The sequence below is a fragment of the Apis florea genome, unplaced genomic scaffold (assembly GCF_048593485.1).
Source record: "Apis florea isolate Af1SG1 unplaced genomic scaffold, ASM4859348v1 contig_3203_pilon, whole genome shotgun sequence".
Classification (NCBI taxonomy): Eukaryota; Metazoa; Arthropoda; class Insecta; order Hymenoptera; family Apidae; genus Apis; species Apis florea.
The window spans coordinates 4,508,122-4,521,750 of NW_028256723.1; the positions used below are offsets into that span (position 1 = coordinate 4,508,122).

Here is a 13,629-nt window from a genome sequence, read left to right on the forward strand (position 1 = left end):
GATGCGCGGGATCGAGTTTCGAGAAATATGTATTTACTTAAATGAATTGTTGCTAGGTTTCTAGCAAGATTCTTCTGGGACAAAGAAAATGGAATTAACGGGAGAAGAGAATTTTTCCGCTTGTCCTGCCTTTTCTTGAGAAATAACTCACTAGCGCCACCTGCGTATTTATCGAAGAGAACAAAGGGAATGGACGATCAAGAAAAGCAATATTGGCTTGGCTCGAAAATCGCCGCTTCTAACAACCGATGTTAAACTCCCTTTTGTGAGAGATCGAGTTAGAATTTTTTTATTTAAAAAATGAAAAATTCTTCAAAACAGCAATAATTCTAATATTAATGGATTTATTTGTAAACCTCAACTGACATTTTCTGTATATTAACTTTTAAAATCGATTTACATAAAAGATTAAAAAAAGAAAGAAAGAGAGCGAAAAGATAATTGCATAAAAACTTAATATAAATAAATAAAAAAACAAATCGAATACACTTGTTTCGTATTATTGAGAGATCAGGACTGCAACATCGTAGAGATGGCAAACACGGCGTTGGCCCCGTTTTTTCCCCCCTCCTCGCGCCTTCCTAGAGCATTGTTGAAGACGCGAAGTGACGGAGGGTTGAAAAGATTGATGCGATTTAATATTAAAAAGCTTCCTCGAAGATACAGGGCGTCAAGTGATCTCGATAGGGGGTCCGTTCGACGATGGGAGCTCGAAGGATAGCGAGGGCAGTGAAGCGAGAAAGGTTTGATGTAAGGTTATGTGAAGTTGATCGTAGGACAGATCGTGCAAACGAGCGAAAACTTGGGAGGATGTCGTGTCTGTTACGTGAAGAGATTTCGAATGGAGAAGGGTGGACGGTACTATTAGAAACAGATGCGTGGTCTGGACTGCGTATAAGATGAGAAAGTCGTTATTCGTTTGTGCAGCCCCTTGTCTCGCAATGTCGAGTCACGTCCGATAGATAATAGTCGAGGCGTTGTAAAGAAGAAAAGAAAGAAAGAAAGAAAAATGCGAGAAATAAATTTTTTTTCAGCTTCAATTTTCGTATTAAACAACGTGGTGATTAGTAGATTTTGAAAGTTATCAATAAACTGGTCGATGAGGAAAATTGTCAAATTTGCAAAGCTTGATTATTTTTTTCTTAATTTTCGCCCATCTCGCCTTTTTTCCCACGATTTTTCCGATTTTCCTCGCCTGCTTCCTCGCTGTATTTTATTTTTCATATCTGTAGCGCCACGTCGAAATAAGAAGAGTTAAGAAACTGGGACGAAAAGAAAAGTTCGATGCAGCGAACAATAACTGTGCAAAATGTATACGGTGTCTTCTTGCCGGAAGAACTTTTCCTACTTTTGCTTCCGTCAAGCAGAAAAAAAGTCGAATGTAAAATTTTAGAAAACGTAACCTATAATCTTGCGAGCAGCACGGATATATTCTAAGTAATGGCGGGATTAGAAACTTGCCGGTGCACACGATCCCGTTATGCAACCACTGTTCAAATTTATTGGCAACTATAGCCCGCGCTTTCGCGAAGCATTTCGCCACTATTAATGGATGTTGCGTAAACGATGGATTTTAGATGCCTCCGTAATTAATAATGGAATGGATTCAGATCCGGGGGATTGCGCAACCCAAGCAATTGGTCCTTCCCATTCTATCCATTTAGCAGTGAACCGCTTATACATATAGTCCGTAGCTTCTCAACCAGAGGGAGACGGTGCATAGAGTTACATTCACATCTAAAATGGAAATCGTGGTATATTTGTAGCAAAAGTTCGTTTCAGCGATCTATGCGATGATAAATTTGATCCTGAGTCATAAAAATTCCATCGTTTGTATCAAAGTTTTTCTTGGGAGGATAATAAGTATTCTTTATGACTAAAAATAGATAGATTTTATAATGTTGAATTTAGGACTATTTATAGGAAATAAAATATATGATTATCGATATAAATTATTGAATAATTTAGCAAAACAATTGTAGTTATTATAGTAGAGCAATAATCCCTCGTTAAATTTATTTTAATTAAACAACAGTGGCATTAATAATTTTATTGACACTATGGGTATTGTATCAATCTTCTACATGCGATTCTTGCTATTTGTAATTAAATTAAAGTAAAATATAACATATAATAATTTATATTAATATAATGATATTGTTTCTGCATAAAGAATTAAGTTGCCGAATTATAAGAAAAACAATATTTAATATTTAAATTACACAATAATAATTCACGTACGTAATTGTAAAAATTTATAGAATTATAATTATTTCGTTCCATCGTGAATTCATATAAATAATTTTATCTTTAACCTCGTAGAAATTTTATCTTCAAAACATTTGAAATGTTAAAGAACTCGTTAACGACTCTGTATCCACAATCAGGAAAAATTTTCCAACGATCAATTGAACGTGCTTGATTCCTTGTCGCGTCAACCATTACAGCGATGAAAACATAAACCAAGGGAAAAGGAACAGCGATAAATAATGTTGATTTGACGAGAGAATCGAGGAACAGTTGAAATATCAGTAACATGTTGGAAAAAACGGTCGATGAACAGCAGAAAAGAGATAAAGATTTCCTCGTTTTCTTTCAATTTATCCATTCAAATAAATCGTTTATCAGTAATCATATATGATGGAGAATTTTATTTTGTTTCAACGTGGATTATTATCAAATGAATCGAGAAATCTGTTCCAATGAATAATGTTATTTGACGTTAGTTAATTTATGAAAAAATTGTATCATTAATAACGATTCTCACGTTTGTTCGTTCATTCAATTCGATGACATTTTAATAAATGAATTTTTTTTTTATTTTCTCTTTTTCACTTGAGACACGAGTGTGAAATGAATGAAGACTGAAATTACAAAAGGTTTTATATAGAAACGATGTTTCATTTCAAATATATGGATTATCGATGAATTTTCAATCGTGTAATGAGGCGTTAATTTTGGACCAATTAAGGAAGAAGGAAGTCTTGATTAATAAAGAGGCTAAATTCTTTACCAATAGTAGTACCAATCGAACCTCTTTTCCTGTCTAGAAGTTCGAATGAGGCTTGAGGAAAAGTTTATTGATGAAGGTAATGGAACTTTTAAAGTAGGTCGAATATATATAAATAAATGTCACATAATATATTCAAAGTACAACATTGAAGTTCAAAAGCCAAATATTCGCCATTATTTCGAAAAAAAGAAAAAAGAGAATGGGCATAAACTAATTTAATCAGCGAAACGATGTGTAACATGAGAATGAAATCACACCTAACGATTCCACAAATATATTCTTTTTATTTAAACATCGCACAAAACAATACTCGTATCAGCTTACACAAATATTCTATTTCTTTATCTTTTCCTTCATCAATCTTAAAAAAAAAGAAAAAAAAAAAAAATATTTAACCATGAATTTAAAGCACCAACGTAACCTAAATTAAAGACGAGTACAGAGATTCAATGGCATAGATCGAAATCTCTCTCTCTCTCTCTCGAGTCAGCAAGAATCGGTTTCGCGCGCCACCGCGCTAACAATGCCCGAACAAACGAATCCACATGTGCACGCGGCCGAATATTTTCGCGACGCTTCGAAGCGTGTTTAAGAACGCGACGATTACAACGCCCCTGACGGTGGATTCGACGATGATCGTGCAGCATTCAGACGCCATTTAATCCAACGGAACAACCGCAATCGGATTTCGCGGCAACGATTATGCTGTGTCCGGACCGCAAAGGCGCTTTGGCCCAAATGCATCTAACCGCGGTGAGTTTCGGCCGACAAGTGGGGCGAAGACACTTGAAGCATCGTTCACTGACGAGTCGAGGCACGTTAATGACGGTGTTTTGCCGGCAGCCGTGCGAGAATCCGTTAGGCGTGTGTGTACCAACCGGACAAGAAGAGCGGCAACCAGCTGCGAGGATAATTATGCGCCAGTTTCCAATTACGAGTAACGCCCCAACCGAGTCCTAGCTCTTCTCCTAAACTCTGTGCAACTAGCTATCCTTGTTTGGCGTTAAGTATATACTCTTCCTATGTGGAAGTTTGGAAACGTATTCTTGGCTCTTGAGAAGATCGAGAACAGGTAACGTGATATAATTGTTAAGATTTTAATAGCGCTTTTGACCAAGATTATTTTCTTTTGGAACGATTTATTGTGTTTAAATATTTCGTTGACGAGGTTAGATTAATGAAAATCGTAAGATGAAACTTGACAAATTCCAACGATTTTTGTGTTATTGATTGGAACACAGAATGATAAAAGATGGCTTTCCAACTTTAAAAATTCTATATTTATGTCATAGTTTTAAAAATATCTTTAAAAATTCTTGTAAATTTTTCTATTGTTTCAATCATTCTACGATATTCATATTTACTCGTTCTACTTTATTCAACTCCATTACTGACGGGATATTTTAACCGCAATTAACTTCGCGTATCAACAATCGAGGAATTAAAGTCAAAAGCGAATATTTGAGCCATAACTCGAATTCGAGACGTGGATGATTCACAGTTCACCTAGTAAGTGTACTTTAAACGCGTTACAAGTTCAGCATAATGGATCGCTACCGGCGTCACCCACGGCGAGTCACTAACACCGATCCCGGGTCTCTTTGGTTCATTAAGCAAAGTGAAGTCAACTCGCGATAACGATGAAATCGAACGAACAACTTCCAACCGCCTTTAACACTGCCCCAACCAGCGGAACGCTTTCGTTTTAGAACCTTTTTCTTCTTCGATCGTCAATCTACCGGAAGTAACTCCCTTTCGCGCGATATTACCTTTGTCGAGAATTTTATAAAACTAATAATAGGTTCCAATAAACAGTTATTACCTTCGTACACCGAATACCTATTAGTGAAAACTTCGGATTCAGATTCTTTTAAAAGTCGCATTTACCCATTGATCGAACAATGAATCGGGGAAATAGAACGAGCTAGGATTAAATGATGTTTAATTTAAAGATTTTTGAATTTATTTCCATTGAAAGACGCTAGAGTGAATTCGTATTGAAAGTTTGATAAGCTTGGCCTATTGAAAGATTCACGTTAATCTCACCTTGAGAATCGACGATGCAGTAGCAATGAGGTCAACTTTTATTGCTCGTTCCTTTTGTTTCTTGCACGACGTACCTTTAGGCTGTCCACGTAGGTACATTGAGTCAAGTATTGCGTGATAGCCGACGAGAATGGAAGAGAGACACCCAGAAGACTGTTCTACGTGTCGCTGGAAATTCGGAAGTGCAATTTTTACACTTGCACGCTACGTCTCTCTTGAGTAGCGAAACATTGAGTATGTAGAGGGCGACACATGCCTAAAATTAAGAAACGACTATGTCGACTATGTTGCATTTGATATTTCAAGATAAAATTGTAAATGATATAAAAAGTACTTAAAAGAGATTGAAGTAGGAAAAATAATATTTAAGAAGATATATAAAATTGAAAAAAATTAAATCAATAAATTTATTTATTTATTTTTTTGATTTTAAACGTGGAATTTAAGCTGATTGAATTTTTCGTTCTTTTCAAAAGATATAGAATGCAGTTATAGTAGATGCGATTACGAGTTTAAATATATCCAGAGTGGATTAAAATAATACTTCGGAGAATCTAGTTAAGAAACATGTTGGTTTTAATTAACTGGCCGACTGCCAGCTCCTCGTTAACAGTTTTCCCAACTCGTGACACCGTTCTATTTCTTCAATCTGTTCATTCATTGCTTTCGTTTCAATGTATTGTTAAGTTATCCATTGAAGAAAGAGGAAAGAGATCGAAATTCAAGTTTGAAAATACAAGCTTAGCACTTATTAGAAACTAGCTTACTCTTGGTACTAGCTTAAACTCTCAAATCTCAATATGTATTAGCATATTTATTGTGAGATCGGAAAATCGAAACTGAACATCCAAATTTTTATTCCCAAATTTCGTGACAAATAATATACTTCGAAATTACAGATCAAATTAGATTAAATTGTTAGTCAATTAATTAGATACATCGTTCTACAATAATTTCGATAATTCATTGAATCGCATTTAGAGAATTTTCATACTATTCATGTAATATTAACAACGGAAAATTAATTTCCAAAATTAATTTGCTAACCCATATTAACCTCCGTATAAGCTAAAATTGCATATATATTCATCGATTCATGGTATTGTTATTATTAATTTTCAGTTAAAAAAAATATAAAATATTTCTTACCTATATAAATATATATGTAAAAATACATAATACTTCGCGATACTTCTTTCCTTCCATCATTTTTTCCAGAATAAAATTTCGTTCGTTTATAAACGAATCGTTTGGAATCGCATATATTCGAATTGAACGCATCGATCGAAAAAAAAAAAAAAAAGGAAAAAGAAAAAGGAACTTTTCGAAAAAAAAAAAAAAAGAAAAAAATTAACGAATCAATCGAGCGCAACGTGGCAAATCGGGAGCAATAAATCATCTTAATAATTCACGGATCGACGAGCAATGTCCATTACGAGGACAAGTTCGGTTGAGCGAGAAGGCTCGGATAGAATCAATTGTAAATCAAATCGAGGGCGGAACCCATAAATCTGGTTTCAGGAAGGGGTGGGAGGGGTGAGGAGGGACAGGCGTAACTTTATTCCGCGTTTTATTTCGTCAACATGGTTCCGCCTCGCGTTCCATTTGCCGACAACTTGGTCCGCGGGCAAATTCTCTGCGTCAATTTCGATTTCCGCTTATTTCCAGGATAACGACTGGCAGCCCTCTGCCCCCTCCTCCTCCATCCAACTTCCAACCTCGAAATTGTCTCTAACCGCGATCCAGGCTCCAGCTGCGACGATCCGCCCGTGGAAATTCCGATTTTCGCGATTTTCTTTCTATGTGAATTCGAAAAAGTTTCCCCTCGTTAACACGTTGCTCGTTTCTTTGACCGTTCGAAGGCAGAGAGAACGAGTGCATTGTAATTGAGAGATCTTTGTTCAATTTCAATCGTGAAGTCTACGTTTCGCGTGTCCTCGATCCACGCGCATGCGCGTGGATCGAGGAACAGTTGTTGCTCGGTCGATAACAGTTATCAATCGAGCATTTTGTCGTAGAAGATCAGTGAACACAAGTTAGAGATCACTTTGAGTTGAGTAAGAATTTTTTGAAAAAAAATGACAAAGTTCAGAAGTTTGTAAGTTTAAGTAAGATTAAGTGTGTTGAGGAAAAGAATAATGTGAAATAAAAGTGCAGAAAGATCGTATGATTTTAAGAAAGCGAAGAATAGAATGTGCAAATTGAAATGGTACTCGACACATCGTGCATACACGTGTCCGATCGATGGGATACATTTGTTCTAAAGTGTCTATTCGATACTTTTGCCACGTTCGTTCAAAGATGGTAGATTTTCAAGGTTTGTTCCTCGGACAACGTCATAGACGACACAAGTTGCGATATTGATAGAAACCATTTGTGAAACAGACGGGATGCAGCTTTGGCATCCTCGAAGTTTTGAGCCAGCTATAGTCTAATCCGGGTCCCACGAGGGAACGAAATTTACTGCTTTAATAACGTCGTGGTGAACTTAATACAACTCTCATGACGAATCGTGACTTCTTCAGTCGCTATGAAATCTCTCTTTAATTGAGATTTTGACAATCTCCAACTGCCAACTTTATATTTAAAAATTATTTTAAAAAATTCGTTATTACGTCGATTTGTTAACTTTGAGAATCAAAAAGTTTATTGTGATTCTCGTCATTATATAACAAGAGATATTAAATTTATTATTATATCAAGACGATATTTAACTACTACAATAACTTCGTGTTAAACTTAACCCATTTCTGACGACAGATTACAGATATTTCACAGTTCCGGAGCTGAACAGTATGTCACTGTCGGCTGACACAACTATAGCGAGGTTAGGAATGACCCTTTTACTCGAGATAACACTATTCTAGGTTAGCGAGTACACGATAAAAATTCGTTGCGGACTTTAATTCATATAGATTTATATTCGTATATGATAAAAGTTGAAATTGAATTCTATTCTTGTTTGAATAATGGATTAAAAATATTTTTCGAAAGTTTTCGTTCGATGTTGAACTGCGCATGACACAGTTTCAGTTCTCATGGAAGACCCTGATATAGTGAATTGAAACTAACTTTAATCCTGTGTCGCTTTACGCTAACAAGCGCACAACAAGTGCAAGTCTAACCCACATGCCACAGCCGATTTTACTGTGTTAATGAAGTTTTCGTGACTTCGGCACAGATTTGATAGAGTTTGACATATTACATAAATTTTTCTCTAAATAATTTTTCTCTGAATAAATTTTAATATTTTTGTAGCTATAGCATATCACATATACTGTGCATTATATCACATATTAAGATATTTATTTAATAATACATTTAATAAGATTCGAATCAAGAGATTTAAGCAAAGAGTCTTTGTTTTAATTCTATATGCAACTTCTTAATTTTAAGTTCAAAGGAGTTTTTAATTAAGAAATATCCTTGTTAATAGATTAATAATTTCACGCTGAAATTGTTTGTAAAGCGATTTTGTCAGTAATTTCAGTCTTTAAATGACAAATTATTCTACACTTTGTAACACAAGAAGGTATTTTAATTTTACACTTTTTAAATTAATTAGAATACGTTAAAGTGGGTCACTTGCAACCCATATTGTAACCTAGGGCGAATAGAATTTACTACCTTCATATTATGGTCTGAATTCAATATTCCCTTACTACATAAATTTATCCTCGAGTCTAACCTCAAAAAGACTATCACTTTTCTTTTTACAAATTTCTAGATAGTTGAATCACAAAATTAGACAAAATTGATCTTGATATGTTATAATAGGAATAAAGATTTTCTTTTACAAAAATTCCAATTTCAACAATTTTCTTCTCTTATCTATCAACTTTTTTCAGGAAGAATAAAATTTTGTCAAAATTTTAGGAGTCTACAATAATAATGAAAACAAAATTAAATCAACTCAAAAATTCCATTAAAATAAGCAATCAGCAAACCCAAGTCTACAAATACTATCTCAATTACAACGTACATAGAACGTTAGATCATGCATACACATCCTCGAACTCCGTATCCCCGAAATTACACCAGCAATTTCACTCGTAAGACGAAATTCAACCAGTGACACCAACTCCGCTTCGATTGCACAAAGTTTTCGAGTCGACAAAGTCTAATCCATATCATAGCAGCGTTGAAATTTACTACTTTAATAACATGGTCTTTCGGGTGTGTAACACACGTTACACTCTTATGCATAGATGGCCGCGTGATGCGCGCCCCTACAACTTGCCAACAGCCAGTGTCCGACAAACAGAAACGATTTCGTCTATTTGGGTCAAGTTGCTTGCTGTTGTCTGCTTGTACGCACGAGCGCATGCGCGAGACAACGACTCACGAGACGTAAATCCGCTGTCGGGAAAGTAACAGTGCTAATTTAACAGTGTAATATGATACGTGCCATTCCAACCGGTGCTGATGATATTTCTTCAGGCACAATACAATTGCTTTCTGGATGGCGTTTTATGATATATATATATATAACTGGCGACTGATTATTGATGACAGAAAACTATTATTACAATGCGTTCGCCAAAAGATGGCTAGGCAGAATATACATGCTTTTATTCTATTTCACCTTTTTCACTACTGTATTGATTGAAGACAGTGATAAAGATCGATGAAGATCATAAATAGAGGTAAAGTAAAATAAAACGACTTTATTAGAATTGATATAATTAATCAAAGAAATTTTGTTTGTTTATAATTGACATTTTAATTGGGAGGTCAATCCAATGAAATTATTCTATTTCACTCTATCTCGATATGCCTATTGTTGGATCTAAAATGTCAACGCACATGTCATCTTCTAACAAATGTGCAATACTTAAAAAGACAAATAAGAATCGAATTTAATTCAAACTTGTATGGATATGAATATATAGAAATAAGTAGATTCGGAATAATCACTCGGACGTTGAAACAAAAATACTAATGAAAGTATAAAATTCGAACATGTTCGTCAAGTGAAGAATGTAAATGAAATTGTAAGATCCAAAAAGTTACACAAATATAAATGAATAAGAAAAAGGAACAAAGGATGTCTTTATATTACATCACTACAATTTATCTTCCATCTTCTCGACTAATCCATCAACATTAACTCATACTCGAGAAACCCACTTCTTCCTCCCTCCCCACACACACAAAACCACATTTAATATAGCTGCTACATCGAATGAATTCAATCACAGTCCTCCTCGCGTACGTACGTTTTCCACTCCACTCTTCGAATCCACTCTGTTCCAATCGATCCCGCAAAGACGACACATCGGAGAGGAAGATAAATGAAAAAGTGGGTGGCGTCGCGTCTCGCCTCTCCTAACTCTAATACACGTACGCATAAATCGCGAGATTGCAGATTGGGCCGAGAGGTGGAACCACTTCTTTATTTTTCTTTTAGCTGCGCGTGGGACGGCGACGCAGCCGAAAAGAGAGAACGTGAAAGAAAGCGAATAGAATAGGCGGGACGGGAGTGGGGGATAACGCGAGACCCAACGTCTCGAGGTAAGGCGAGGTTAGGTTGTATCCTGGATACATAACGTAACGGATGGACAGGCAAGCTAAGGCTAGATAGGTAAGGCTATACTCGAAAGCTAAACTACTTTGCCCCGAGCGTGGCAGGGGTTACGGAGGCTTGAGTGCTAGCCGCTTGTTCTGTAATCCAATAGAGACCCTAAGACCTTTCCCGTCGCCGGTGCACGCGTGTGTATACGTGTATGGGGCCGCGTCCGAGTGTACGTAAGCTGTACAACTACATGCAACTGATACCTATGGAAATTTCAATATGGCGCGCACGACCGTGTGTCGGTCGAGTCTGCGCGCCTTTTTTCCATTGGATCACGAGGACGGGTAAAAACAATTCTGGAGAGTTGGACCGGAGAACGAAATCTAGGAGAGAGAAAAAGGGAGGAGAGAAAGAGAGAATCGTGAGGATGTTTACGAACGTCTTCACATCGATGAAAGATTCGTTGGTTATAGATCAGGAAGGGACGTGATGGAAGGAGATGCTTTTAAAGGAAAAAACTCCTGTCTGTTCGAGGCGTCTTGATGCTCGAGACGAGGATAATGAGGACCGGGAAAAGGATTGAAATCGCGATCTAAGGCAATGTAAAGAGAATCGTGGAACGTGATTTAATTGGAATGCCTTTTTTATTTTTTTTTTTTTTTTTTTATTTTTTAGCAAGAATATAATTGTAATCGTTCCAAAAAAGAAGAGAGGAAAGAGAGGAAGATTTCGACAGAATTATTTTACCTAAGAGAGAAATTTAAAATTAATTTATCTTTTTTTCTTCATTCTTGGGTTACATACATAGATCGAGGCTATCGTTATCAGAGTGCAATCGCATGAATAATAAAAAAAAAAATTGAATTTTTTAAATAATCCCTTCTTCCGCCCTCTCAACTGTTTTTCGCGCAAACACGCTAAACAGATAAATCTCTCCTTATTTCCCAAAGCATTCGCACAGAAACACGCTTAAACCGCAACCGTGTTTTTCCAGCGTAAACGAACCGAGCGAAAGCACGAAGGTAGCCGGGGAAAATAAAAAATTAAGGAAGAAAAGTAGAGGGGGAGGGGAGGAGGGAGGGGAAGAATAAAAAATTCAAAAAAAAAAAAAAGAGAAGAACAGGAAGCGGAGAGAAAGAAAAGGACACCTAAACTGGATCAACGGAACGGAACCACGAAACTGGCGGAAGAATCTGTACGACGAAATTTCCACGTAGGAAGGATCTTAGCGCGTTAATTTATAAATGGCGCACAATTTCGTTAACAAACAAACGATAATTAAACAAGGATGAGATGGAACGTGCCAAAATCGGTAATAATAATACTCGTTCGTTGAACAAACGAGCCGCGATCACGTCCCTCTAAATGTGTGATAAATAACGTCACATTTGTAAGGTCGTTCGCCGCGAGGCGAGGAATGCCAACGGTCGCGAAAGAGATAATAACTCTTTAATGCCCGCGCATACCCCGTAAATCCACGGGGCGGTGTGTGCTATGGGCGAGGGTATGCAAATAATTCGCCCATTACAGGGAAGCCGCGTGGTGAAAAACCGCGTTCGACTTTTGCCCTCGCCCCGTAAATATCACGTGGGGCCATGGACCAACCGTGTTCAGCCGTTTTTCAGCCACGGTTATGGCGTACGCTTCGAAGAATTCAAATTCTCGTTTTCGAACGATCTACCTCCACTCTCTATATTCGCAAGAATATGGTAGTTGAAAAAAAAGGGTAATAGGGATTTAATATGACTGTTCCACCGTTATTGGGCTGTAGCTGTAGCTGGGAACAGGATGGTTTTAAAGGGGATGGAAAATGGGTATGTACAGCCAGGAGGAATGAAAATATAGTCGTGTATTTGGGTGATTGATAAGCGTTAAAATATTTTATCGAAACTATTAAAATTATATGTATTTTGTTCAGAGAAACGGAGAATAATTGGGAAGTAATCGATAGAGATTCAATGTAGGAGTGATAATTTTGTGTATATTTAATTTACGCGGAGGGGGGAAGGAAAATCTGTATTGAAATTAGTTGATTTAAGGATAAAATATAAATTGGAATTTTGTTGTGTGTAATTGCGAGTATTTTAATATCAATTTTATTATGTTACATTGCGAAGGAAATATTTTTATTACGTTCGTCAAGTTATTTAAAAAGTTAAATATTACAGGTTTTTATTTAGTCGGATAGCAAATATCGATTGCATTATTATGAAATCGATAAATTTTAATTGCAATTTTTATTTACACGATTCACACAGTGTGTTTATATCGTTAATATTGCCATATTATAAACGTTTAATAATTAATTAAAAATGCATTTTGCTCTTGTAACATCGATATTCGTGTTAAAATTTTCATTGGAAAGAAATTTTATAAAATAATTGAGATTTTATGATATTTCTGAATAAATGTTCAAACATTTTTAAAGCGATGAATTGAAGTTTGACATGAATTTCAAACGATTTTAAGATTCCTTCTTTACTTTAAAGAAATTTAGAATACCATATTAATCATAAATTTATCAGATATCAAATAAAATTGATGCAACGATTCTTGATAGATCATTGTCTAGAATAAAAGACAAGGTAAATTTCTTTCGATAGCTTCGAATTAGAATTACATGGACAGCAATCAAAGGCTTGCTGGATAGATCTTCGATAAAGGGATGGGTTTGGCCTACAACTGGGTGAAATTCGTGGTATTAGAGGCCCATCTCACGTAGCAGCTCATCAGCAGTTGAATTGGCCACTCTAGCTTGGCATCGAGTTTTCTTGACCTGGAAAGTTCAAAACGGCACTTCGTATGGTACGTGTGATTACGAAACATGTCATACGAGTATAATTTATTTGCAGCTTTGCCGGGCATTTACGTTTTTAATATCGTGGATCGTGATTTATGTTTTTAAGTTTTTGTAAAATAATTTTCCAAAAAAACCAAGTCAAAATTATTTGTATTATTTTATTTAAATAGTTTGCTTTCTATTAAATTGTTACAAGTTTTATAATGAAAAAAGTGGATCATTTTGAATAATTGAGATTATTGAGAAAGAAATTAA

At 35.9% G+C, this 13,629-nt stretch overlaps 1 protein-coding gene and 2 long non-coding RNA genes across 10 annotated transcripts in view; 1 reads left to right on the forward strand and 2 right to left on the reverse strand.

Annotated features, from left to right (window-relative positions):
* Positions 1-10,404, reverse strand: part of LOC147657154 (uncharacterized) — a 67,247-nt gene extending 56,843 nt beyond the window's left edge. The window contains exons 1-2 of the long non-coding RNA XR_015292985.1: positions 10,279-10,404; positions 5,060-5,315 (exon numbers count right to left, since the gene is read on the reverse strand). This is a non-coding gene — a long non-coding RNA (uncharacterized LOC147657154). The remainder of the gene's footprint in view (positions 1-5,059; positions 5,316-10,278) is intronic.
* Positions 1-13,629, forward strand: part of LOC100871615 (uncharacterized) — a 503,962-nt gene that overhangs the window by 222,646 nt on the left and 267,687 nt on the right. For 2 of the 8 annotated variants that reach the window (XM_086911194.1, XM_086911191.1), the window contains exons 1-2: positions 3,423-3,766; positions 3,857-4,085. The exons of the other annotated variants lie outside the window; for them this stretch is intronic. In XM_086911194.1, the coding sequence (XP_086767320.1) occupies positions 4,036-4,085 (50 nt within the window). In that variant the 5' untranslated portion in view covers positions 3,423-3,766; positions 3,857-4,035. Of the gene's footprint in view, positions 1-3,422; positions 3,767-3,856; positions 4,086-13,629 lie in introns of those variants that run through there. 8 annotated transcript variants of the gene reach the window in all.
* Positions 1,388-2,499, reverse strand: LOC147657155 (uncharacterized). Its single transcript, XR_015292983.1, has 2 exons — positions 2,242-2,499; positions 1,388-1,737 (listed from the first exon to the last, which is right to left on the reverse strand). It is a non-coding gene; the product is annotated as an uncharacterized LOC147657155 (long non-coding RNA).